This window comes from Melanotaenia boesemani, chromosome 7 (assembly GCF_017639745.1).
Source record: "Melanotaenia boesemani isolate fMelBoe1 chromosome 7, fMelBoe1.pri, whole genome shotgun sequence".
NCBI classification, from domain to species: Eukaryota; Metazoa; Chordata; class Actinopteri; order Atheriniformes; family Melanotaeniidae; genus Melanotaenia; species Melanotaenia boesemani.
The window spans coordinates 13,362,093-13,386,882 of NC_055688.1; the positions used below are offsets into that span (position 1 = coordinate 13,362,093).

The 24,790-nt window shown below is 36.3% G+C and overlaps 1 protein-coding gene across 5 annotated transcripts in view; it reads right to left on the reverse strand.

Moving 5' to 3' along the window:
- ldb2a (LIM domain binding 2a) overlaps positions 1-24,790 on the reverse strand; it is an 87,881-nt gene that overhangs the window by 57,699 nt on the left and 5,392 nt on the right. For all 5 annotated transcript variants that reach the window (XM_041990476.1, XM_041990474.1, XM_041990475.1 and 2 more), the window contains exon 2: positions 8,122-8,224. In XM_041990476.1, coding sequence (XP_041846410.1) covers positions 8,122-8,224 — 103 coding nt within the window. The remainder of the gene's footprint in view (positions 1-8,121; positions 8,225-24,790) is intronic.

The following is a 24,790-nucleotide window of genomic DNA, read 5'->3' on the forward strand; positions in this document are numbered from 1 at the left end:
CAAAATACCACTACCTGCCCAGCAGCAAATAGCAAACAAGCAAAGTCAGCAACCAGTTGGTGAACAACGTGAAGCTTATAACAGCTAAATGACCAAAAAACATCTCTAAGCATCTGGTAGAAGCCAAAACCAGGCTAAAAACAGATTAAATGTTGGCCTCATCATTCCAGGGAAGATATGGACAATGAGATGTACCAGGTTACAGTTTCTATGGGCTATTTTTGGTTTTGATCAAACAGCTCTGATTTTTATTTATGTTGCATGTGTGAAACATTTTATATAATCAGATTCAAACACTGAAACCAGAGAAATTAACAGCTGCTTGTTTTTTACTTAGATTTTAATGGACATTTACTAAATTGTGGTACTCATGTGCAAGAGATGCAAAGTTTCAAGCACAGTCATTATTTTGAGCCTTTTTTTTCTATTCATGACCCATTTACTTTGATGTTGACAGGGAACGTACACATCTCGGCCACACAGAAACCACTGACAGGTGAAGTTAATAATGATCTCATTACAATACAGTGTTCTGGTGGGAAACCTTGTGTCCTGGCTTTCATGTGGCTGTTACTTTGACACATACCATCCACCTAATCATTGTTTCAAGTTCACAGCCAAATGACAGCAGCACTCCCTGATGTCTGCTGCCTTCCTCAGCAGCACAATGCGAACAACTAAAAGACAAAAATTGTTCAGAAACAACTTGAAGAACACAACAAAGAGCCTAAAAGTGTCAACCAGCTTCTAAACCCCCTCAGATTACAGTCTGGCTAACCATTTGCAAGATGTGTCAGAACAAATCTGATGCGAGCCTCAGACAAAAAGGGCTGGCCTGTGAATGAGCATCTAGTTTTTCTATTCACTATCTATGATTAATAGATTATTTTAATGTTGTAAAGTTGAATCTATATACTGAATTGCTTTATTATATGGGAGCCATAAAATAACAGCAGCTTCCTGGGAGGAAAGATTGCAATAATTTAGTCCCTTTTACAGATTTCTTTTATAGCATAAAAAGGCAATTATGATACAAAATATGGCAAAAAAAAAAAAAAAAAGTTTAGTATAATTACACAGTTTCTACTAATGTGCAGCCATTTGTTTATAAAGATGATAAAATATTCTACATTTAGATTTATCTTAATACGAGTCCCCATAACACTAATACATAGAACAGTAATGAGTACTTCATTTACTATTATTATTACAGAACTTTATGTATTATCATTACTCTTTATCATGCCATGACTTGAATCCATAGTGATAGTAAATATGTTTCGCAAGAATCTTTCTTACCATACCTTACTTGAGAACAAACTACCAGTTTAATTGTATTAATCTCTGCAACAACAATTCTACTTAATTACAAGAAAAAAATAACTACAGTCATGGTGTCTTTGAGTGAGTGTAGATAGGATGTTTGATTTTAAAAAAGCATTTTTCATGCACATAAATTACAAATGTCTTCTGTTAAATTGCACCTGGGATTTAACTGTAACTTTCAGTTATTATGACATATGACATCCCTAAACACATACAACAATCCTGAACTCTTCCTTAAACCGCTCATCACGATATTGTGACTACAGACTAAAAGGAAAAAAAAGTATGATAATTACACCATCATACTTCAAACTGGTCTTGTTTATTGATTTCAAATTTCTACTTCTAATTCCAACAAGTGAGCTCCTTGTTAAACTGACTTCACGGCAGATACAGTTTGGCTCATTCCTTCACACGTATTACAATGGTTTCCTTGTATTTTCTTCCTCCTCATTATGTCCTCCTGCTTGCCTAAAGATTATTAGCTCTGGTCATTTCATTGCTGCAATTATTGCATGCCGCAATGCAAGAATAACTTGATGAATTGAAAATGCCTTGCAAATCTTTTTTTTTTTTTTTTTTTTTAGCAGTTTACCCTGAACCAGCCCACTGAACATGCAGAATTTTTTTCCTCTCTTTTTTGAACCACTTCTAAAATGAGCCTTGCTCTTTGATTGCATCATGGCGTGCAGCTTTCATCAGATGCCTCATAGATTGCAGAGCCAGACAAGGTACTGGGGCAAATGTTAAAGTCATGGCAAATGAGGGCATAATTAGACAGAGTTTCTGAATATTCGTTGTGCTGTAGAAAGCAATAATTAGCCTGTACTGACAGAGAATTGTGAAACAATTCTCCAGGGGTATAAAAAAGTGAACCAAAACTCTATTGGTCCAAAGATATAAAGTGATGCTAACATGTGCACATTTAAAAATACCACATTTTTACTGAAGCAATATACTGTCAGGACAACACAAGTCTTTATTAGGCTTTATTTTCCATGGTGCTACAAAGCAAAATGTCATATTGTATCTTATATATCTATTATATCTAGCAAATTATATCTTACCAACAAAAAAGGCGAAGGACCAAAAAAAACACAAAAAAACAAAAATCAACCCTTCTGTTTAAGCTGCTTATGTCCATTTTTGCATGTTACTGTTACTGAGAGATTGCAATAACGGGCAAAATTAGCTTTTCATTAGTGACACGAGGTGGGAAATAATACAGCAGACTTATGTTCTGGTTCTCAAGACTGTCAAACCTCCTCAACCTCACCCAGAAGATCTCTGATTGAAAGGCTGCTAAAAAAAGACCATTTCCCCAATAAATGAAGCCTTCACAGAAACTGTTTTGCCCTCTTAAACAGTACAAAGCAAGTACTTCAAATGTGTGAGGAGAAAAAAATGTTAAGTATTGTTTCATTTCTATATAATACTAAGTCATTATAAAAACTAAAAATAAAGATTTAATATACTGTAGGTCTGCTAGTGAAACCGTAACTTGATTATACCTGAAAGGTTTGAAAGGATCAAATGATAGAAAAGAGAGACACTGTGATACAAATGTATTAACACTCATCTTCCAGCATTTAACTCGCAGACATTTCCAATATGAGCTCTTTCCTAAGAGAAACCACAATGAACAGCATCTGGAGACAAATTGCAAAACACCTAAACACAGGTCCGTGCCAATGAAGATGCAGATTAGGTAAATTAGCTTTTTCTAATTTTTCCACTGCTGAACATTTTAAAATTAGAGCACCTCAGACTGGAGAGAAATGATTGTTTTCTTGTAATTATCGTATAAGCCACTCAAACAAATATGATTCAATTTCAGTAAGGATTGGAGTTCTTATACTTATACCCCTACAAATATAATTCTCTGTGGAATTGCGAATAGCGCATACTTGGATTTTTTTAATGGAAAAATGAGCAAAACATCTTAATGAAAATAGCCACAAATACAATCACATAAGCTGGGGCTGTCTAAAAAAACACAAACATATCGAGATGCCCTTTTCTTTTCTTTTTTGTGCATTTAATCTTTAAAGATACAAATATTTTGTCTGCAGTGACACAAAGATGATATAATTGAGCTGAAATAATGAACACAATTCTGTTGATCCTACTCTACTTTAACCTGGAGAATCCATACTGCCCTCCCCCAGCAAAATGTTGCAGCCTGGTGTTTTGCTATAACTGACAACATTTTTGCATGGCTGCCTCTGTACCATTGCTCAACACTTCCTACCCCCTCACATCTCAGCTGGTCAGTGCTGTTCTGACCTGCGTGACAGTAACTACATGTATAAGCGCTTTACACAGAGCTGGAAGCTGTAGGATTATTTCAGCGTGAGGTCACTGGCAGTCACATTTACATTTTTTCTGTTAGGGAGTAAGCCGACGCTCTTAAGAATAGTGACTAACAATGAGCAGGACGGCAGAATGAGCTTATATTCCTGAGCTGCCGGATGTAAAATAAAATATAAAAAATAAAGGATAACAGACAAGACAGATGTTCCTTTGCCTCAAAGATAACTCTGTAGGACGGAAAGGTGAAGACTTTTAACCCTCTGGGAGGGTTAAAAGTCATATGCATTCAAATTCAGCACTGAAACAAATTGCTATCTCACAATTCTTAAACTAACTTTTTATCTGGTAAAGAAATTGTAAGAAATTTATATTTTTGTGCATATTTCAATTTGTTCAACTGAATAACGTTGGCTCCATCTCAAAGTTCTCTGTGTATTCATCAATATTTATCTGAAACAGCTGTCTTTATTAGTCAGTGTAAATCAAAGTCTTACTTTTGCTTATGAACTTAAAAATAATCTCTGATAAAGACTACAAGGACTGTGATCTGAATCTGAATTGTGAAGCTTGATATTTGGTACCACAGTGTTGGTAGCTCATGCCCACAACCCTCCAGAAAAGAAACATTTCTTTCTGTTATTAAGATCATGCAAAAAAAAAACAAACAAACAAAAAAAAAAACTACTGTCCAAAATTTCACAAAACCCAGTGGGCAATTGGAGCTTGAACTAAGGAGGAAACCCTTAAAATTTATTTTGCATCTCTTGGTTAGATTTCACATCTAATTTGTTTGGTTGCCTGGGTGGTGAGGTTTATTTGGGCTGGTGTGAAAGCTGTCCTCCAGCATTTCAGAGGAGAGAATACTGTTTATCTTTTTAATGATTCTGTAATATTCTGTGATCCTTTGAAAACTGCAAATAAATGTGAACTTTAATAATGCATTGCCATAATAGTCAATGCAATCCATTTAATCAAAAGCAAAGTAACTTAATGTAAAAACAAAAATTGTCACTGCAATTCATAGAGCTAAATAACAATTACCTGATGTAGCCTTTTGTATAATTTTGGTGTATTTGCAATCATTATAACTGAGTAAATTATTCAAGACATACCTCTGACAAAAGGTTTAATTTTGGATTGAGCAAAGCTCCTTCCTTCCTCTACCTTCTAATTCAGGTTTTTCAGGAGATGTAGCTAAAAACAGTTATAGTACCAAGCAGCAGAGCAGCTAACTAGAATGCATTGTATGGCCAGAAGTACAGTATATCACTCACTATATTAATGTATGCAGCCAGCAATGCGCAGCCTTGACAGACAACATTACTTTTAAATTGTTAAGTTTTTCTTCAACAACAAAACTGCTACAGGTATATGAGGGTGGTGAATTTTTCTTTGAGGGTTCATGTGTGTTCACATGTGTGTAACTTAGCACACCTGAATGTGAATCGAGGAAAGCTTGCAACTGGCGGTGAGTCATCATCGCCATGGTGTTAAGCCTCCCGTTCCCGGGGGAACAGGGTTACCGTCTGTACACCACAGGGGATTTTTATTTTTACATTTGAAAAGCAAAGCGGGGCCCAGCTCACAACAATCCTCCACTGCCTGTTTCTTCTCTTGCTCTCTCTTCCTCCTCCATAACTGAGCTGCATCACACACACTGACACACACAAACGCAGATCTGCTCATTTCAGAGCCCCACATCCTTATCTACGTCCATGTGATATTCAATATGTCTCAGATACCAAAACAAACCTATGCAGATGAGATGGAAGGGACAGTATGACACATTCAGTAACAGCCTCCGCTTTGTCACTTACTGATGCAACCACATGGCTAAAGTGTTGCTGCTTCTTCAGTTCAAAGTGGGCATAATTAAAGGCTGAGATGCTCAAGCATGGCAGTCTATTGTGATCAGTCAATAAATAACAGAAGTAATAGAAGCCATATATATATATATATATATATATATATATATATATATATATATATATATATATACTCAGTATTTCACATAAGTGAGGACATACAGAATATCAAAGTTTAGTTTCGTGACAAATGAAAAAAGATGGAAAGAGTGAGACATATTTAAAGCTTAGTCATAAACCAGCTGTCCTTTTGCAGGGGCTATTTCTAGATATGCAGTACACACAACTAATAATTACTACAAAACCAGATATTGCAATTTCTTCTTGTGTTTGGAATAACCTAACCATACAACATGTTATTTGTGTTATTAAATGTTCTTTGAAGGATTCTAAAGATTTTTTTTAATCTATCGCAGAGACAAACTAATGTGCGTCAGCTTCAAACTAAACACACAGCCACCAGAGATTTAATGATCGTTTATCTAGCTGCCAACATGAAGTTGAAGTTGTGTACCTAAAAATACTCTTCTGTAAAGGGTTTAAGTGTCAAAAAATATGTTTTTAATTCATTTTATGTTCAATTGTATGTTTAAGTGTTCTTCCTATCGATGAAGAAACAAAGGATTGCTGGATAATCTGAGGATACCAGTTCATACAGGTTTTAACCAACCTTAAGTTTAATGCTGAGAAGCGTTTGTTGTTTTTTTGTTGTTGTTTAATTGTTGCTGTTGTCTTTTTTTTATTTAGCTTGGCATAGTAGTTTATTATAAGTACTGAAAAACAGCTTTGCCATTCTTCAGTTTTCTTCCGTTCTTCATATCCCTGCATTTGTACATAAAAAAACAGATTAAACAATTATTAATATAGCTACATTAGAAGTGATTTCTAGGGAACTTGGGGTGATGAAGTTAAAACTGACATATTTCTTTAAAGTTTAAGCTGAATTAAAGTGGTAATGCAGAGCGCTGATCAGATAAACTGTCAAACGTCCATTAGCTGTGAGTTCAAGTTGGCAGTTAAGCTTTCCATAGTGAGACATTTGATCTCAGTCAGACTGAAAATTCACCCAGATTTACTTACAATTATTAAGAAAATAATTGTAACTCTAATACAGCTGTGTGACTGAACACCAACAGGCTTTTACACACACAGTGTAGTGACATTTGGCTGTTTTGGTTTAGAAAATGTGGACATGAGGGTGACTTAAAACCTCTGGTTTTCACTAAAAATCTATCTCTCATTTTGTATAAGACTCTGTGGTACAGTTGGGTGTTTTTTACATGGTAATAACATTAGGTCAGAAATAATGTTTCCAAATTTTTGATAAAGAACTGATGTAGCCACGATAAAAAACAGGACACTGTTGTATGTAAAAGATAATGTGATTTTTTTTCACCCTGTCCCACTCTTTTGAATGTCAGTTACACCTCTGCTCTCAATATGTGAGTTCATTTGGATTGGGATTTTTTATTCCAAATAAATTATGGATAAAATGTAATTATTGTACCACTGAGCCTGTCATTTTGACATTTGAACACATTTCTGTGGTGGAGCTTTTTCAGTTTGTTTTGTTTTTCTCTAATTTCTTACAGCAGAATTGAGCTTTACACCAACGTTACCAATGAATAAGTCATGTTTTAGAAATGCACTAGAAATTAAACGTCTTTCCTTCTTTCTTTTATGCATTATCATTAAGCACACCAACTATAGTCTGGTCCAAATGCAGAGAGCATGGGAATACTCAATCATTTTCCTATTTTTATGAGTGGTTTGTACCTACATTTTTATTTTAAAAATTGAAACCTATGATGAAATTTTCAGAAAGTGGTTGCCTGTGGTTGAGGGTGATGTTGCATCAGCAATCACATGCAGAGAAAAACCTTTTGTTAGAAGAAGGATAGATACCAATTTTCTCTGTGACACAGCTTAAGAGTAGCAGAATGCAGAAATTGTTGACTCAGTGGTACAAATCTTTACAGGAAAGTCTCACTCTTTTACTCAATAAGTTCACACTTTTTTTCTGTTTTCAGTGAGGTGTTATGAAGACACTTTGGGAAATGCAGGAAATCAATAACTTGACTAAAAGAAGTCACAGCAGGTTAAAGTAATGTGGAAATACCTCAGAATTATTTTTTCTAACACAAATTCATTCTTGGGATGATGAACACAACAGTCTGAGGTCTCTAACTGTGTAAAGGTGGGAGTTTTCTGTAAAAGAAAATGTAGGGTTGTGCTAATAGACTTGCTTTGACTTTTACTCTGGCACCAGCGGATTGGTAATTTATGATCCTGTAAAGTACAGTCAATGGAATATCAGTCCAGTAGCAAAAGTTATACAAGCTTACCTTTTTACACATACAATTTTTTCAGTTTTAGTCACCATTTTGTTATTGATGTTTTTGTCCAAATCTTAATTTATCCCTCATGAGAGTGAAAAATTCAGATTATGTGGGAATTTGTGCTTTACAGCACTGAACAGCTGGAATGAAATGTTGCTATATTCTGTGTTTACGTATGAAATAATACAAACGTATTGAGATGTACTTAAAGAAGTTTTGTTTCACCTGAATAAATTAGTTTTAAAATATCAAGAGATTCACAATTGTTCAAGTCTTACTGTATCTCTTTGGTCCATCTTCGAGGCAGAAGGAGAGCGTGAGGGTGGCATCCTCCTCAAAAAACTCTGTAGTGAAGGCGTCCCACCACAAACTGTCACTTTCCTTAGAAAAGAAACAGAGTCGAGGTTATCCAGACTTGTATGATACCTCCTTTTATAACTTACATGGTTAATGTGAACATGGTTTATAAGAACAGTATGTGTTGATTTATCAGTAGCTGATGCACAACATATAAACAGTGTTTTACCATGGCACTGGATATGAAACTTTTCATTTTCTCTTATACTATTTAATAACCCAGTGAATATCCTGTACCCAGTTTGTTGCTCTTGTGATATTACATTTATTTACATAAATTCAATACAGATTTGCCTGATAAGACTAAGATGGTGTGACTATGCAAGCTTTTCCATATGCAACAAGCCAGAAATGTTTTTTTTTTTTCAATTCTGAAGTATAACCTTTGTTGTGGTCATGAAAATCAACATAACAGGCTATCTCTAAACAACCATTTTTGCTTATAGAGCAATATAGAGGTAAAGTATGAATGATAAAAAAAAAGAAACAAAAAGAAGGAAGAAATAAGAATGTGTACAGGCCTAAGAATTCAATACAGGTTGATCTGAAGCCAAAGTCATACAACACCCTTTACTTCTCTTAAGCCAGGACTTCAGGAGAGCTTTGCCTCAGGCTCCTACAAGTCTGAAATACAAGCTGAGGTCCAACAGCTTTATAATTTTAAGCAGGTCAGGGCATGCCTCAATGTGATCTGTATTAACACCAGCGATAACTGCAGATGGATTTTTACCTTTTTTATGCTATTTTTCATGTATCAACAAACAACAATAAATATTTAAAACCTGTTCAAACCAAGAAAAAGCACAAGAAAACGTTTCAATGCCTTATTTATTTTCCCTTGACAATATTATTAAAAACCAATTGTAATAACAATAAAAAATATAATAACCATAAAGAAATAGTCAAAACTTGAGACAGTAAAAGAATAATAATACTATTAGCATTACACACCCAAACCAACCTGAGATTATAAAAAATTATAATTATTATGCAGCAATATTTGTACAAATTTTCTGATAAAATTCATTACAGATATTGAAAAAAATTGCTCTACAAAATGGTAAAACAGGTTATTAAAGGATTTATTAATTAATTAATGAATTGATTAATTAATTAATCAGTCCTAACACAGCCACATTTGAATGCTTTTACAGACAAAGAGCTTTAACTTTTAGCTAAAGTAAAAGCTGTTATAGCAGAATAGCCACATAGTAGTTGTAATAACATTCAATGAAGTAGTAAACAAAGCTTCAAATCTGACTTAAAAAACTAGCATTTTTATTTGTACTATCTGGATAAAATAATCATTAGAATGATAATAACTGTGGCTGCAGACGTTGTTGAATCATTTAATGTATATAATACAATTATTGTAAAAGTATTTGTTGTGTAAGCAGCATAGTTAATTTTAACACTACTAGGAGCATGACAATAGTAACACTTAATGTGCACATGGTAACAGTCGCAGTGCTAGCAGCTGCAAGTCAGCAGTAGTGACACTTTCTCCCATACTAAGAGTATAACTGAAGCAGCAGTATTAGATGTGGTAGAATGTAGTATTAGAGGAATATTGGCAGTTTTAGTAGCATCTATAATGGCAGTAGCAATAATAACAGTAGTAACATTTGCAGAAGCGAAGGTAGTTAACAGCAAGTAGTTCCAGCTTTAATTCTTAGAATAACAGACAACACCTTCTTTCAAATGGGATAGTGACTTCTCTAACAGCCTTTTCCACTCTTCCCCCGCCTTTGAAAAACCTCTGATAATATTGGTCGGACATCCCCCTATCCCCCTTTCCTCCCTCTTCCCCCTATAGTCATTCAGCTGATGTTAATTTCCTCTGACACGTTATGACAGATCACCACGTTTCCGTCTGTGCTGAGGCTGAGGGATCGCAAGCACTTCCCAGATGTTGACAATTAGCGTTGTCACCATCAAGCAGTGTCAAGCCCAATGAGCAGTGACCGGAGTGCCCCGCAGGTCAGGGTGTCTCATACATGATGAGTCTGATGCAAAGAGGAACACGTGGTGTGAAGGACCAGAATATAACTCTCATCCAGCTGGTTAATCAATAGGGGATCATGAGCTAGTGGAGAGGTCTTTTAGATAGCAAACCAATCAAATGGACCCTACCCGACACACTGAACTAAGACTTCAAAATGAAGTTGTATCATTAAGATCTTGTCCATGTAAAAACTCAACTGTTCAGTTTTGAAATAAATTTAATAAGTAAATAAAAAAAAAAGTTGTATTCCTTTTAACAAACTACTAATACAGGCAGAAAATGTGCAGATAATTCTAACCATACAATATCTTAATCAAACAATGTTGGAAACGCAGTTGTTTTTGTCCTTAATTAATATATGTGTTTGACTGATTGTTTAATAATTTGCTCCAAATACAAAAGCATAACGTGTCATAGTGATCATCAAATGAATTGTTTTGCCTTAGCAGCTGCCCAAAATTGAAATTTACACTCACTGAGACTGACAGCAAACTATCACATCTGTATGACTTCAAATATCATTATGCCCTTTGTGCTTTAATAATTAGTTATGAAAAATGCTGATGATTTAATGAAACAGAAAATGAACATTTTAATTAAGTTTTGTAAAAACTGGCTTGGCAGCAAATATCAGTCCTCCCAAAGTTCTGTTATTTAGCTAAATTTTTAGCATTAATTCACCAACGTTTCCAGTTTCATCACCAGTAGCTGTGCCAGAAAAATCACCTTAGACATTAAAACTACTGACCTGTAACTGTGGCAATCTCATTAGGTCAGTCAGAGTAACTGAAATTTAGGGACACGCTAGATCTTTGTGTGCATGTTAAGGATATATGCATCCTAAAGATGTATTTTATTATCTCTGACAAGAAAGAAATGCCAGCATGGGTCTTAACACCAGCAGAAAATTGTCTCCTTAAAAATGCCTGAAAATTAATTGAAATGGAAAATATAGTCCTGAAACAAAGCACAGACCAGCTGTCCACTGGGAATGAACTGCACGCGCTGCTGTGTGCGTCCGTGTGTATGTGTGTGTGTTTGACTGTCTCGCACTATGAGAATCAGCAGGTGTGAACAGCCAGCATGTGTGTGGTGTCATGTGAATACATCTTTTTTCAGAAAGACAGATAGAGAAGAGTGACACACCAGGACAAAAGAGACAGGGAGGGAAGGAGGCTGACTTTGGTGCTACTCAACATTCAGACTGAGTTCAACTCATAATCCAGCAGCAGGAGGAGGTGGGCACTCCAGGGATTGACAGTGAAGTGCGGGGAGAAGAACAGCATCACTACCCTCACACACCAGCTCTTAACAATCCTATAGGCTGCACTCAAGATTAACACTAGAAATATTTTCATTAAGATAAAAATATGCAAATGACATATCTCACCAGCAAACACAACATTTACAAAAAGAGCTTTATCTACAATAACTGGCTAAACTGCAATGTGTATCATGCATGTATCCTATATCCAGCACATTTAAGTTTAGAAATTACTACATGGCAATGCATTCTCTCTTTATATGTATTAACTAATCAGAATCGTCTCTGAAGCAACTAAAATGTGTATGCTGTAAAAGTCTGTACAACTTTAAACTTTAAGTCTTTTTAGCATCTACAGTTGACCATGTGCTTTTATTCCTAACTCTGATCATTCATGAGTGAGAGTCAAATAGAAAAGTAATTAATCCCAAGTAGGAGGGCAAGTGGAAAAATAAAAGGAATGAGGAATATCTTGTTCAAGATCATAATCAAATACAAACCCGATATGTTGTGTGAAAGTCAATGAATTAATGCCATCCAACAAACCCTACCAACGTTTTGGTGTTTTTCTGCATAATTGTAGAAAAACAAGTCAGGAGAATGTAGCTATTGTAAAATGTTTGAGTCTTTGCTATGAAGTGTAAACATTTTGCATTTAGGTATTATTAAGTCTTTTTGTGAGATTGTGCAGCTAGATGACATGAAAAATAATGCTGTTGATACCATTATTGTAATCAACACATACGATCAAAATAATGGTTTTAGTTTTTAAACTCCTACTATTTTCTCCGATCATCAAGGAAGGAGTGGTTTTAGGCTCTTCATTTTATTTAGAAAAAAACTATAGAGTTTAATGTTGATAATAAGGAAGAAAACATCACCTGTGGTGGAGGCGTTGGCCATTAACATTACAGCATCCTCAACTAGCCGTTTGTCTAAAACTTTTTCATTGATAGTTCTGCAAAAATGAATGATCCCTAAATATTCCAGTCCAGGTTACACCAAATCTGGGCCTCTTGGGCCACTGATCTGCAGGTTTTAGATGTAGAGGTTAAGTTCTACAAAAGCCTCCGATGATCAATTATTTTTAGTCAAGTGTGTTACAACATGGAAATATGTAAAACCTACAGGACACTGGCTCAAGATTTGGTGAACCCTGCTCATACATCCGTGTTGAAGAGCTAGAACTGAAAAACATGGGTCTTTTTTGTTTTAGAATGCATTTAAACTATCAATCATTTATTCATCTTCTCATATGAAATCAACTGAAATTAGTGTGACATTAATGATTAAACCCATGTTTCCTCTTCCTACAAATGTATACTAAATCTTATATAACACAGTTTATAACCTGCACAGCCAACTTTTCCACACAAACATTTAGTCACACCATTGAAATTGTTACTTTGAGCTAATTTAGCATTGTTGCTAACCAGCTGGCAAACATATGCTTTTAAACTTACAGCTTATGATGTTATGATGTCATCCAGTTTTAAAAAACGACAAAACCTTATGTCTTTATCGCCTGGGTGGCAAACACATGGTGTAGTCTTTTGGACAAATTTCCATTGCTATCTTTCTGTTTTGCTCACACATTCATGCTAACTAGCATTAGACCTAGCATTAGCGCTTTAACAGTATGGGATCATGACAATTCATGATCTCAACTATATTCTGTGCCACTATATTTATACCAAAAGCAAATTTAACTTTTTAATGAGTTGCATTTCACTTATACAATATATTCAGAAGTGGAAACATATATTAAAATGTTGGCATATAAAACCAATGAACAGCTGATACAATGCTTTACTGTTTTAGATTAAAGTAAGTGCATGTTAAATAGCTCTAGCACAATTATTAACTAATTCACAAAAATAAGCTGCAACTATCCTGATAGTCATTTATATAATTGTTATTTTATTGTTTGTGTTAGAAATAGCTTAAATTATTTCTGCTTCTTTGGGACCAGCACTTTTTTGTCTTTTTGTTTTAAATTGACATTTGAGTAAAAAAAGAAACATTTATTTTGATAGTGGCGTAATTCTAGCTATTTTCTGAAATTCTGGAAACTAGATCTATCAATTGTTAAACATAATCAACATGAATTTTTTTTCTTTAGTTACAGTCAATCCAACTACATCATGTTGCTTACAATAAATTGCTTAAAAAACTAAATCAGATCATTGTAGCCTGTATTAGTAAGAGCAGCTATTATACTGCATTGTTTATATTTAGTAATGAACTTTTCATACTTCACTGTTTTACCTATTTCAACTCCAATGCAGTACTTCAATGTTTTACTGTGCGCAAAATTAAATTTTACATAGGCTAAGTAAAGAATCTAAATTAGGTCTGCATGATATTAAGAAAATGCAACATCATTCTTAAGTGTTGCAATGATAATATGGCTTGGAATATATAAACAAATACTTAACGCTGCGATGGACTGGCGACCTGTCCAGGGTGAACCCTGCTTCTCGCCTGGTAATTGCTGGGATAGGCTCCAGCTTCCTCCAGCTAAAGTGAAATAATGTTTCAAACACATTATTTCACTTTTGCCTTTCACAAATAATTTTCAAATTATTTTCTCGTCGTCTTTTCCACCTTGCTTTCAACATTTTCGGAGACCAAAACCTCTTTAGAAAATAATATTCTCTTCTCTTGCACAATACAGTTTATTTTGGCAGTGGCCTAATATTTGACTCAGAACTCAAACCTCTAAAATAAATAAAGAAGGACATTTCACAAGGAGCAGAGTTGACAGTAGTGTCTATTGTCTTGTCTCCATTAGCTCTGCTTGGCCCAGCAGAGTTCAACAATAGATATGGTTTGGTGTGAGGTTCTGTTAAAAAGAATCCCAACCTGAAAACATAGCAAGCTGGAAATAACTGGCACATTTCATGCTCATGAACAGCATTTAGTTTTAGAAATCACAACAATAAAACAAACAAAACTTGAAAGTTTAATTTATTTTGTAAATTAAAAATGCATTTAGTGGTACAAACTAATAAAGCTATTTTCGATTATATTATTTTAAAGTCACTTTTAAATTGATAACAATTAATTAACCAAATTGGGGCTTTCAGCCTACTTTTGGCTGGTGTGTCACTAAACTGTGAAACATGGCTGGCTGAGCCTTGGACCTGCCAGGTTTGGGTCTGGATGTAAGGACAGAGGAGAAACTGGATCAGACCCAGGAACAACCCATAAGAATCCTCTGGCTGATGCTGAACATGTCATAGAAGAGGTTCACGGTGTTGTGGAGCAGGAAATGTCAGGAATCTTTACTTTTATTCTGTTATTGCCAGTACTTTGAAAAAAAATATTGCAAGCGTTTACATGCTTACACTTAAAAAAGAAGCCACCGCTGCTCTGCCTAGCAATATTTCATCAGCCTTTTTTTTTTGGTTTTATTTCTGTCTGCCTCTTTTCATATCCACCTCCCTCTCACTGTCTGTCTCCCAACCTCCCCGCCACTTTCCACTGACAGACAACATCCTGCCTTCATTTACGCCCGTGGACTCTCTGACGAACCATGTGGCATGACGATGTTTGTTGTCAAATGCTACAAATCAGACTGACTCCAAGGGACCCGAAGTGAACTGACATGGTTGCAGCCGTGACGGCCGTCAGCTGATAAAGCTCTATTGATTCAAATGAATCGCACCCGATCTGAGGGGGATTTATCAATGTGTCAATTGCCCACTAGCCAACCACAAATCACTAGTGCTGGCCAGACCCAGGGGATATGCAGGAAATCCAGTGGATTGGAGGGACAGAAAAGGGAGGATCCTCAGTAAATAGCAACAGAGATGAGGGTTAAGTCCTTGTATGAAGAAATATCCATAAAGGATGGATAGGAGGACAGAGTTTCATGAAAACATTTAACAACACCCTTGAGTGTTGCAAACCCTTATCCTACCATATCTTTGCGTAATATACAATGAGTCTATATTTATATAGAGTGTTGGAAATATGTTTGGAATTATAATTACTCATAAATTATCCATACAAGAGAAAAAAAACCAAAACATATTTCTCTTTCTCTATGCATCGTTCTAACAGCCCAATGGCTTTATGTTTAACACAAACCATTTTCCCAGGAAGCTTTTGTCAGTCAGTTTTTTTTTCTTTTTCTTTTTTCTTTTTTCTTTTTTTTTTTCTGTGTTGTTGTTTCCACCAGCCCCTTGTGGCAAAAAAAGCCTCCAAGAGTGTAGGCGTGTCTGGGGCCTGACCTTGGAGAATTACCAACGTCTGAAACCCCATTCAGCTCCTGAATAGTATGCAGTGCAGCTGACTGGTGGGCTAAGAAAGTGTTACTGTTGTAAAGGATTCAAACAGCTTCAGGTTACTGAGGAGCCTAACAACTTAACAAAAGCAAAGACTCACTGGATGCGTGGAAATGATCTTTGGAAAGGTAGCATTTGTTTGTCATTGTATGCTGAAGGCCACCGACAAGCAACACATTTCAAAAGGGTTTATTTATTGTGACTTTCTTGATTCTGCAGCAGCATGCACATTCATAACATTAATCTTAAAAGCAAATTTATGATATGTCCGCTCCAACCCTAATTTTATCTCAGAAAATGATGAGAAACTGGAAGCAAATTTTGCTTTGTTAATCCAAGATCTCTGAGGGAATACCTTTACCTCACAGGTGCTGTATATGAGACCAAGAAAAGGAACTTTACTTGCACAAACAACACCAGTTTAATCATTTTAAGATCAAACATATACTACTGATTGATATTAACACAGGTTTATCCTCATGGGTCTGGGGTGTTTTGATACAATGCATACATGTTGCTGTATTTGGCCACCGTACAGCACCTGCTAAGCATTATGCAAATTACGAGAAATGAATGCAGTGGGAGAAAAGTCATTGCCCTTGAACAGCCGCTGCACATTTCACAGCACTGAATGAAGTCAGTGAGCAAATTCTCATGTTTAATTTCGTATCAAAGAAACCGTTCCCATTGTCCCTCTCTGTCTTAATGTCAGACACTATAAGCAGAAGTCAGAGAACTGGTTCAAAGACGTCTTATTGTGTTAAAATCTAGGTTCAAGGTCAGGGTTAATATACAAAAGTCATTTGTCTGCTATTTTGATGCAGGAAACATAAACCAGGAGCCACTTTGACAATGACAACAGATTACATTCAACACTGCTGGCTTTCACCCAGAAGGCTGCAGGACTGACCCTCAGAGCAGCAATAATATTACTGCTGGAGAAGCACAATGACGAGTTACACGCTGGCTTACTAACAGGTTAGATTTTCTGAAGACATCAGCTAAAATTGTAAAAAAAAAGTATTACAGCAATGACCAAAATAGATCTGAGCAAAAATATAACAATCACAGGTTTAATCTTCACAGGTTACAGTCATGACGAGCATAATTTTAGAAGACAGTTTTTCACTTTGTTTCTTTCCACTAATTCAGTAACTTCCAGGGCCCCAAAAGAACTTAAATGATCCAGTATTGAACAAGAGACGTAAAATATTCTCAGTAGTTTTGTGTCTTGTGAATTATCTGGCGATGGATCACAATTATCTTGCTAACCCTTTTGTGAATTCCAGTCTCTTACTTGGACTGGAAGATTAGCTGTTTCCTGTTGCACAGTAATAAATTGAACATTACTCTGATGTTGCACATTACAGACAAAAAAAAACGAAAAATATTAAACACTTGTACACACATAAATGTATTAAGTTCACTAAAATGCTCTCACCTCAGTGGAGACAAGCAAAAATCAGTCAATATTATCCAAACAGTGAACAATGACAACAAACACCAATACAGATGAAAACACTCAAGCAACAAAATGAATGAATGACAAAGCAGGGAAACAGAATTACCCACCGTACCCTTGAGAAATCAAAATCAAAAGGAAAGAAGGGATGCAGGTTCTGCTTTGACCCACCAACACTTTTCCACCCATCTAGCCTACGATTTCTTCTGCTGCACTAATTAGACCAGTAAACAATCAACTCAGCCCAATTCCTCCTGCTGCCAAGCGGGAGGCTTCATCAATACTGGATTTCATCAGATATTGTTCAGTTAGTGAATGTTCGCTCTAACGCTGCCTTTTATTTGTAGCATTTCCTTTCAACACACCCTCACCTGTTGCTTGTTCAGTTGATGACAGAAATCACACTGAGATGCTGCACTTTAAAACGGGCCTGTAGAGTGATTAGACCACTTTCTGAATGAGTAAAAAGACTCAAACAAAGTTGTTTTGTTTTTGTCTTGGGCTTCAAAAACTGTTTGGATGAATATAACAGTTTTATACATAATTTGTGATTCTCATAAGAATTGTACTATGTGAATAAGCAAAGGAAAGCAGACAGATGACTTGTTGGAGGTTATAGAAATAGGGCTTTAATCTCTGTTTCCATGCATCATTGTTACTTTGCAGACTGTAGTATTTATTTATTATGTAACGCAACTTTTGATTTGCATGTTAGCCTTTTACAGAAATTTGATAGTGTCACATTTTCTACCCTTAAAACTGTCAAACATCTTAGAATTGTATTATTGTTATTATTATTATTATTAGTTAATTAAAGACAACAACAAAATCTAAATTGTGTCGACTTCAACACAAATTTAAGAGTGATGCATCTCACTGTAAAGTGCAAATCTTTATCGCAGTTACAGCTCCCTCCTACATAGTCTTATTTATCTTAGTCTATCATTTAATCAATTTATCTGAATCAATTACATCATAATAAGAAAAATAATCAAATATTTACACTGGATGAGAAATTAGAGAAGAGAGAAATCAGCGAAGAAAAATTACTTCTCTTCAGTTAATGAACCAAAATTGTCTTTGTGCCAAATTACTAAGATGCAGTGAGGTAGTCTATACTTCTGCCAAGGCTGAATAAAAGATTCTCTGAATCCAGATCTGGTTCACTTTGACACCAGGCCATGTCCCACTTCTGCTAGGTCATTTATGTAAATGCATCCATTACTTTTTGAGAAATACTGCGAAGAAACAGAAAACTTCACAATCAAACAAACCGAACCAGCCACATAACGTCCTCAACTGAGGTAAAAATGCTTTCTTTGTGGACCAGTGGTCAGAATCAGGCAGAGTCGCAGTCCTCTCAGAGCGGTTTTACTCTCTTACTTGGTGAAACGTCAGCGATGGAGATACTGCGTTATACACATACAGGCAGACATGCAGAGTAAGTCTCTGTCCAAATGTGAATAAAGAAAAAGTAAATTAAACCAGTCTGTAGTTCATCATTATTCAGAATAATTGAGTTCAGCTCATCTACCAGAAAGACTACACTGAGTCAAACAGCTGATCAGCAAAATGATGAAACACCCAGAAACCAGCACAAAGCAGAGCCTGACTGTGTGAAATTCACCTCAAGAACAGTGTCTGCTGCTGAAAGTACAGCAGGAATTTTTATAAGCTAACCAACATGCGACAATGAAAATCCACCTTAAAAGACTAAAGTAAATCCCTTTAGGTCAGGCAGGTTTTAGGCTGCATGGAAATGAAGATTACTCTTTATAATATATTTAATGAAGATGCCAAAGATGTGAACAGTGAGCATAGTTAAAACATATATATTTCGCTTTATTTACAATCGCATTCATCAGTAGTTTGTCATTATGTTTGAGGTTAGGTTTTCCATTAAATTTGACAAGGTATTTACCCAATTTAAGAGAAACTGAGAGTTATACTATTAGAGACTTCTATTAATTCCTCCATTTGTTCAAAACCATTCATAACTTTAACATTTGTCCCAGTAAAATGAAAGGCATTCCCATTAACTTGTACAGTCGCTTTGACTGAATATAGCAAACATTAGCATATTAGCAGTCCAAAGATTGTGTGACTTTGGTGTTTAGCTATGAGCAGCCTCAAGGAGCTGCTACTGATGCTGTGGTCTTCCACAAACACTGACAATATATTACGAAGTAGGTTTAAAAAAAAGTCCAAGACACAGCTGAAATGAGGTAAATTGATTGTTAAGCAGATGGTCTATTCAATGTGCATCAGTGATGAATGTTCACATTAAAAAATTAAAGTGTCAAGCTTTGTGCTTTAGAATACACAACTAGTTTTACAAAGTGCAAGGTTTCATTGAGTCACTCAAAGATCCTCAAGAAAACAGAAGTGGTTCGGATCCAGGATTTCAGCCTGTGACCTCTTGGATTCAGGACAGGCTCCCTAAACACGTGGGACAGAGAGAACAACAGGACATAAACTGACTACAGGCGCGTTTGTCTTCTCTGTTATCTGAGCGACAGAGCAGCCTGGAAGGAACCATGGGAAAAGGCCAGGAAAAAGGTGGGTCTATTGTCCGAGCATCCTGCTGGATGTGACTGACGCTCGTTATTTGACCAGAGGTCCTTCTTTATATTTTTCTCTGAATATGATTTTTCTGGGAACATCCTCTGAGAGCATCTCATACACTATAGAAGATTAATGGACAATGTTGTGTGAATCAGTAAAGAAACGAATCAAAGTCTGTGTACACTTTCATTTCAGTAGTATATACCTCAAATGTTTACTTTAAAACTCTTTAAAGGGACCATGATCATTATAACTCTTACTTATTAAAACTGGCAACCTGTCCAGAATGTACCTAGCCTAGTAACCCTACAATCCTTTGCTGGAATAAGCTGTTTATAAAATAGATGAAATTATCTTACTGAACACTTTAAATGTAAAGGGACATATGGAAAGCCACAACAATAATATAAACCGACTTCTACCAGCTCCACTTCTAGAATAATAACAAATAGTATATTAACATTCCTTTCCCTGTGAAACTGAGCTCATGTCAGTGATGGCTGTCAGATTGTAAATAAATATTTCATTTCTCAAGACTTGGTCATGATTTACCTGAGCTTTTTAAGGTGAAGTTAAGGGTGAAGATAGGACTTTGTTTTATGTTTGAAGTTTTCCAAAAACTTTACAGTGACCGGTGAATAAAGAAATTCAAAATACTCCAAATGTTTCAGAAGGCTGTGAAGAGGACTTGATCAGAGACATCAAAGATATGTCTGATTTTTTACATTATTTGAATGATTTTTTTTTTTTTTTTTACATTTTGTGTATAAATTCAGTAACTTTGTAGGTTTTGTTGATCATTTTCTGCCTGTTCACTGGGTGTGTTTTAAGGTTTATCTGTAATGATCATCTTTTCAGCTGAGGCAACGTTTTTTTTCTTTTTGCCAATTAGATTTTTTCTCTCGTTTGTTTTGTCTTTTTATGAAGTAAAGTTTTGTTAAGTACCCGAGAGTACTCCATATCGTTCCTGCAGTAGGCAGGTACGACATTTGACGGCAGACAGAGCGCTCTCAGTTGGAAGAATCAGAGGGAATTCTGATGAGGGAGTGAATCTAACAGCAGGCTTTTTCACGTATTCCTTTTCAAGCTGGAACTGATGCTCCATGTGTGAAAGTACAGACGAGGCATGGGAGGAGGAGGGGGGGTCGACGCTGATCCACCTCTGAGCCGGCAAAAGAGGCAGACACGGAGGCGAAACAGGCCCGCCTTCTGTATCCTTACACACATCAATCCAGCAACACAGACATGTTGTCACTCAACTGATTCTGTGATGCTGACACGATGTGTGTGAGGACATGGTGATGCAGGGCTGAGCCACTTCTGTTTCACTGAGTTAAGAGAAGGAACAGCACAACGCAACATAAACAGCACAACTCAAACCCTAAAATGTAATAGCAGATCAAGCAAACACTATACTGTGCAATTTTTAAACAGCATTACTTTTGCACTACATAGTTTTTTATTTACACTTATAATAAATAATAAAAGATTAACATAAACTATAGCTCATTTGAGGAGGTTTTACCCTGTCTTGAAGACTTAATGGGGAAATTAGAAGGAATGAAAACAACTTGGTGAATTGCATCTGACCTTTTCAAGATTAAGATGTCACACTTGCCACCTTTTTCAAAAACCTCACCTCCCTTAAGAAAAGCCTGATCCATCTTCCTTTACTGGTTGTCCCCTGCAGCTGCTTCTATTTTCCTCCTGAAGGTTTGTTTCCAGTTAAGCTTGTTACATATTCTGCAAGAAGGACTTGAATGTTAGCCCGATTAATTTATACTTCTGGAGGAACTTCATCCACAGTGGGGCAGGGATTTGGGTGGGGTGGTGTCTGTGTCTTTATGTGCCTTACATGAGTTGTACAGATTTCCGCACTTCCTCTCTAACTCGACCAGCTATTCCCTGAAACTATTCCTTCAACCTTATTGAATCTTTTGCATCAGTGGAAAATAGGAAATTGCAACTTTTCCCATTACTACTCTCTGCATTAGCCACGCTCCTTCAAATTTCCTACCAATAAAACTCTAGTTCTCAGACACCACACAAGAAAAAATCTTTTGCCAAGATGATGTGTTCAAAACAATCTGGAAGAACTCCCAAATTAAGGCTGCAAAACAAAACAACATAGTTTTGATCTCGCTATCTGTGTAGCCAAAACTACTGTATGTAACCAAATTTATTCACTAAAAACATTTCTAATTATTATAGGTTATTATTAAAATAATAATAATCAATAATAATTTTTAACAAGATAATCATCTTTTGCCATTTTTTTTAGAAAAACAACAGGCCAGAAGAGCTGCTGCTTTAACTCTGTTCGCCATTACACTCTTTCACATGCTATTCATTTTTACAGTAAATTCTTGGTCATATCTCCTGATCTATGTCACACAGCATCATCACTGTGTACCTTTAAGTTCATGCGGCACTTAATTCAGGGTGGAGACCAGGTGGAACACACAGAGTTTGATGGATCCAAATGTGACAAGCCCTTTGCTCAAATTATTTTAAACATATGCTTGTAAAACCCACTAACAAACAAAGTGTCTTCATACTGGCACTTAATTGAAAAAAAATGAACATGGATATAAAAGGAGACCATCATAAAGCATTGGCCTGTGACCTAAATGACTTGTGACCACAGACCACCAAACAGATTTCCCTTTGAGAATGAACAGAAACCTAAATATCTATCACTGCAGACTCTACATACACACATTAATTACTCTGATATAACAGACAGTAAATTGAATTTTGAGTCCTTCTTTTTCTATTCAGTGATTTTACACCAAAGAGCAGCTTTCTGAGGAACAAAATGATAAACAGGCACAAGGCATTCAGCTCTGACCGAAGCTTTCTGCAGATGAGGTTACTTTGTCCCTCCAAAACTATCAGCCTGTCTGCTCACCTTTTAGCAGTATTATTCTTTAATTTAGCGAGGCGGATGTTGGCGGGGACTTAACGAAGGCGAGCAGGAGTTAATGTGATTCAGTCCTTTCAGTTACGGGCAGAATTATGAAAATATAAAATGTCTTTGTTTTTTATGTGAAAGCTCTGAGCAGCGTTTCACAAACCCACGAGAGCAGATGTCTGTTCTTTGTCAATAAGCACTGAATCATAACAACAGCACATATTCGAAATTCAACTGGTAGAGAAATTAATAATAATTCAGGTAATAATAATAATTCAGTAAAGCCCTGTAAACAACAAAGCTGTGGACATATTTAGATTCCATTGTTTTGCTATTTGATATGTAGAAGGGAACATAAATGCAGAGTAATGTATCTGCAGTTTTTGTGACTATATTTAACTTAATTATTATTGATTAAAATCAGTGCTGTCCACACAAACCAAGCATAATTTAAACCAAGATGTCCAGCATCAAGATTAACTTTACCTGCAAAATTTAATAAACATCTAAATACTAACAATGTAAAAAGAGACATTTTCTATTAAGCCAGCCTGTAGTCATTAACTTTGAAGCTTTTCCTTCAGTTTGCTTCATTTAAAAAAAATGACTTGAACTCCGTTGTGACACATAGGAAGCGTTGGAGTGATCTCTGCAGTGGTTTGTTTTCCCCGGTGGTAGTTAAATCCAGCTGTAATGGTTCAGATAAGGGCAACAAGATGTGTAACACCTTTCTGGTAATTACTCTCAGCCAGTTTTACACACATACACTGGAAAAAGGTGTCTTTGTGGCGAGGCTCTTCTACATTTTCGTGGGTTCTATGTTCTTGAAGAAAGCTACGTTTGTGTGATGCTGCGAGGTTGCTGCTCAAGAGACGATACTTTTTTATGGTGTGGTGTCACAGTTAAACCTGTTGGGAGCACAAACCATATATTCATAAGAGCGTAAGAAGGAAAAAAACTAACAGAATCTGTCTTCATCTGCACCAGTATTTCTGTTTCATGACTGCTTCTCCTTTTGCTCTAAGACCAAATGGGAATAGATTAAACAGTTTGAAGATTTCATCTATCACTATTTTCTAACATTTCATGGACCAAATGACACAGTCAGAATAATCATTAAAGGCACTTTGTACTGTACGTATGTCTTTTGAAGTATTTTCTCACTAATATAAATTTTCTTCTGTGTTCTTGGATCGTTCTTCATCTTTAATCCCTCCATGTGAACCTTACAGCTCAGTGCCAACTTGACCTCTAAACCATAAGCCCATTCATGTCAATCTGACACGTCGTGCTGATGGGAACAGATCCACTTTGCTCCTGACAGAAACAAGGGATTTTTCAATAATGAACACTCCAGTTCTTCCAGTTCCACTGTGAAGCCAATGAGTCAGGTCTGCAGACCCATTTGAATAATGAGAATGAGACTAACTATGTGCAATAGACACAAGAATCCAATGAAAGGCCTGCCAATCATTGTTACTGATTGCATGTCTATCCATGGAGGACGAGTGTGACCATTAGACCCACTGTCAGCGGCTGCAGCAGCAGAGAGGCTTCTGAATGCAGCCTTATGGGTACTATTATGGCACCTCCATTAAAATGCTTTTGTTTTCCTCTTGTTTCACCCTCTGTGTTGTAGTTTTACTTACAGTGTTATTCTGTGTCCCCTGCTCTCTGCCGCTGAATATTAATGTCCTCTATGCTAATAGCTCCGCACCAGCTGAGGTCGACCAAGCTCCTCCTCTGAATGTTAATACGCTACCTCATTTGCATACACTTAAGTGTCAAATTCCCCCACAAATCATCGCAGCTGCCTCCAAACGCTGAGGTCTGTGCCCCTGAAGCGACAGCACAGAAACAATGTGGTCACAGCGTATGCATGGCATCAAATCCACACCAAAGCCTGTTTAGATTGCCAGGTCAGAGCAGGTTCACGTTCACCAAAATGAAGGTAATGGGATAGCAGTCAGTCTGCCGCAGAAATATGGCCAGGTAGGTAATAAGTATGAATGGAGCAGGTAATAAGGTTGGGATAGAAACAGACCCTGAGTCATCGCAGGAGCATGAACTGTTTTAGCTGCAGCACTG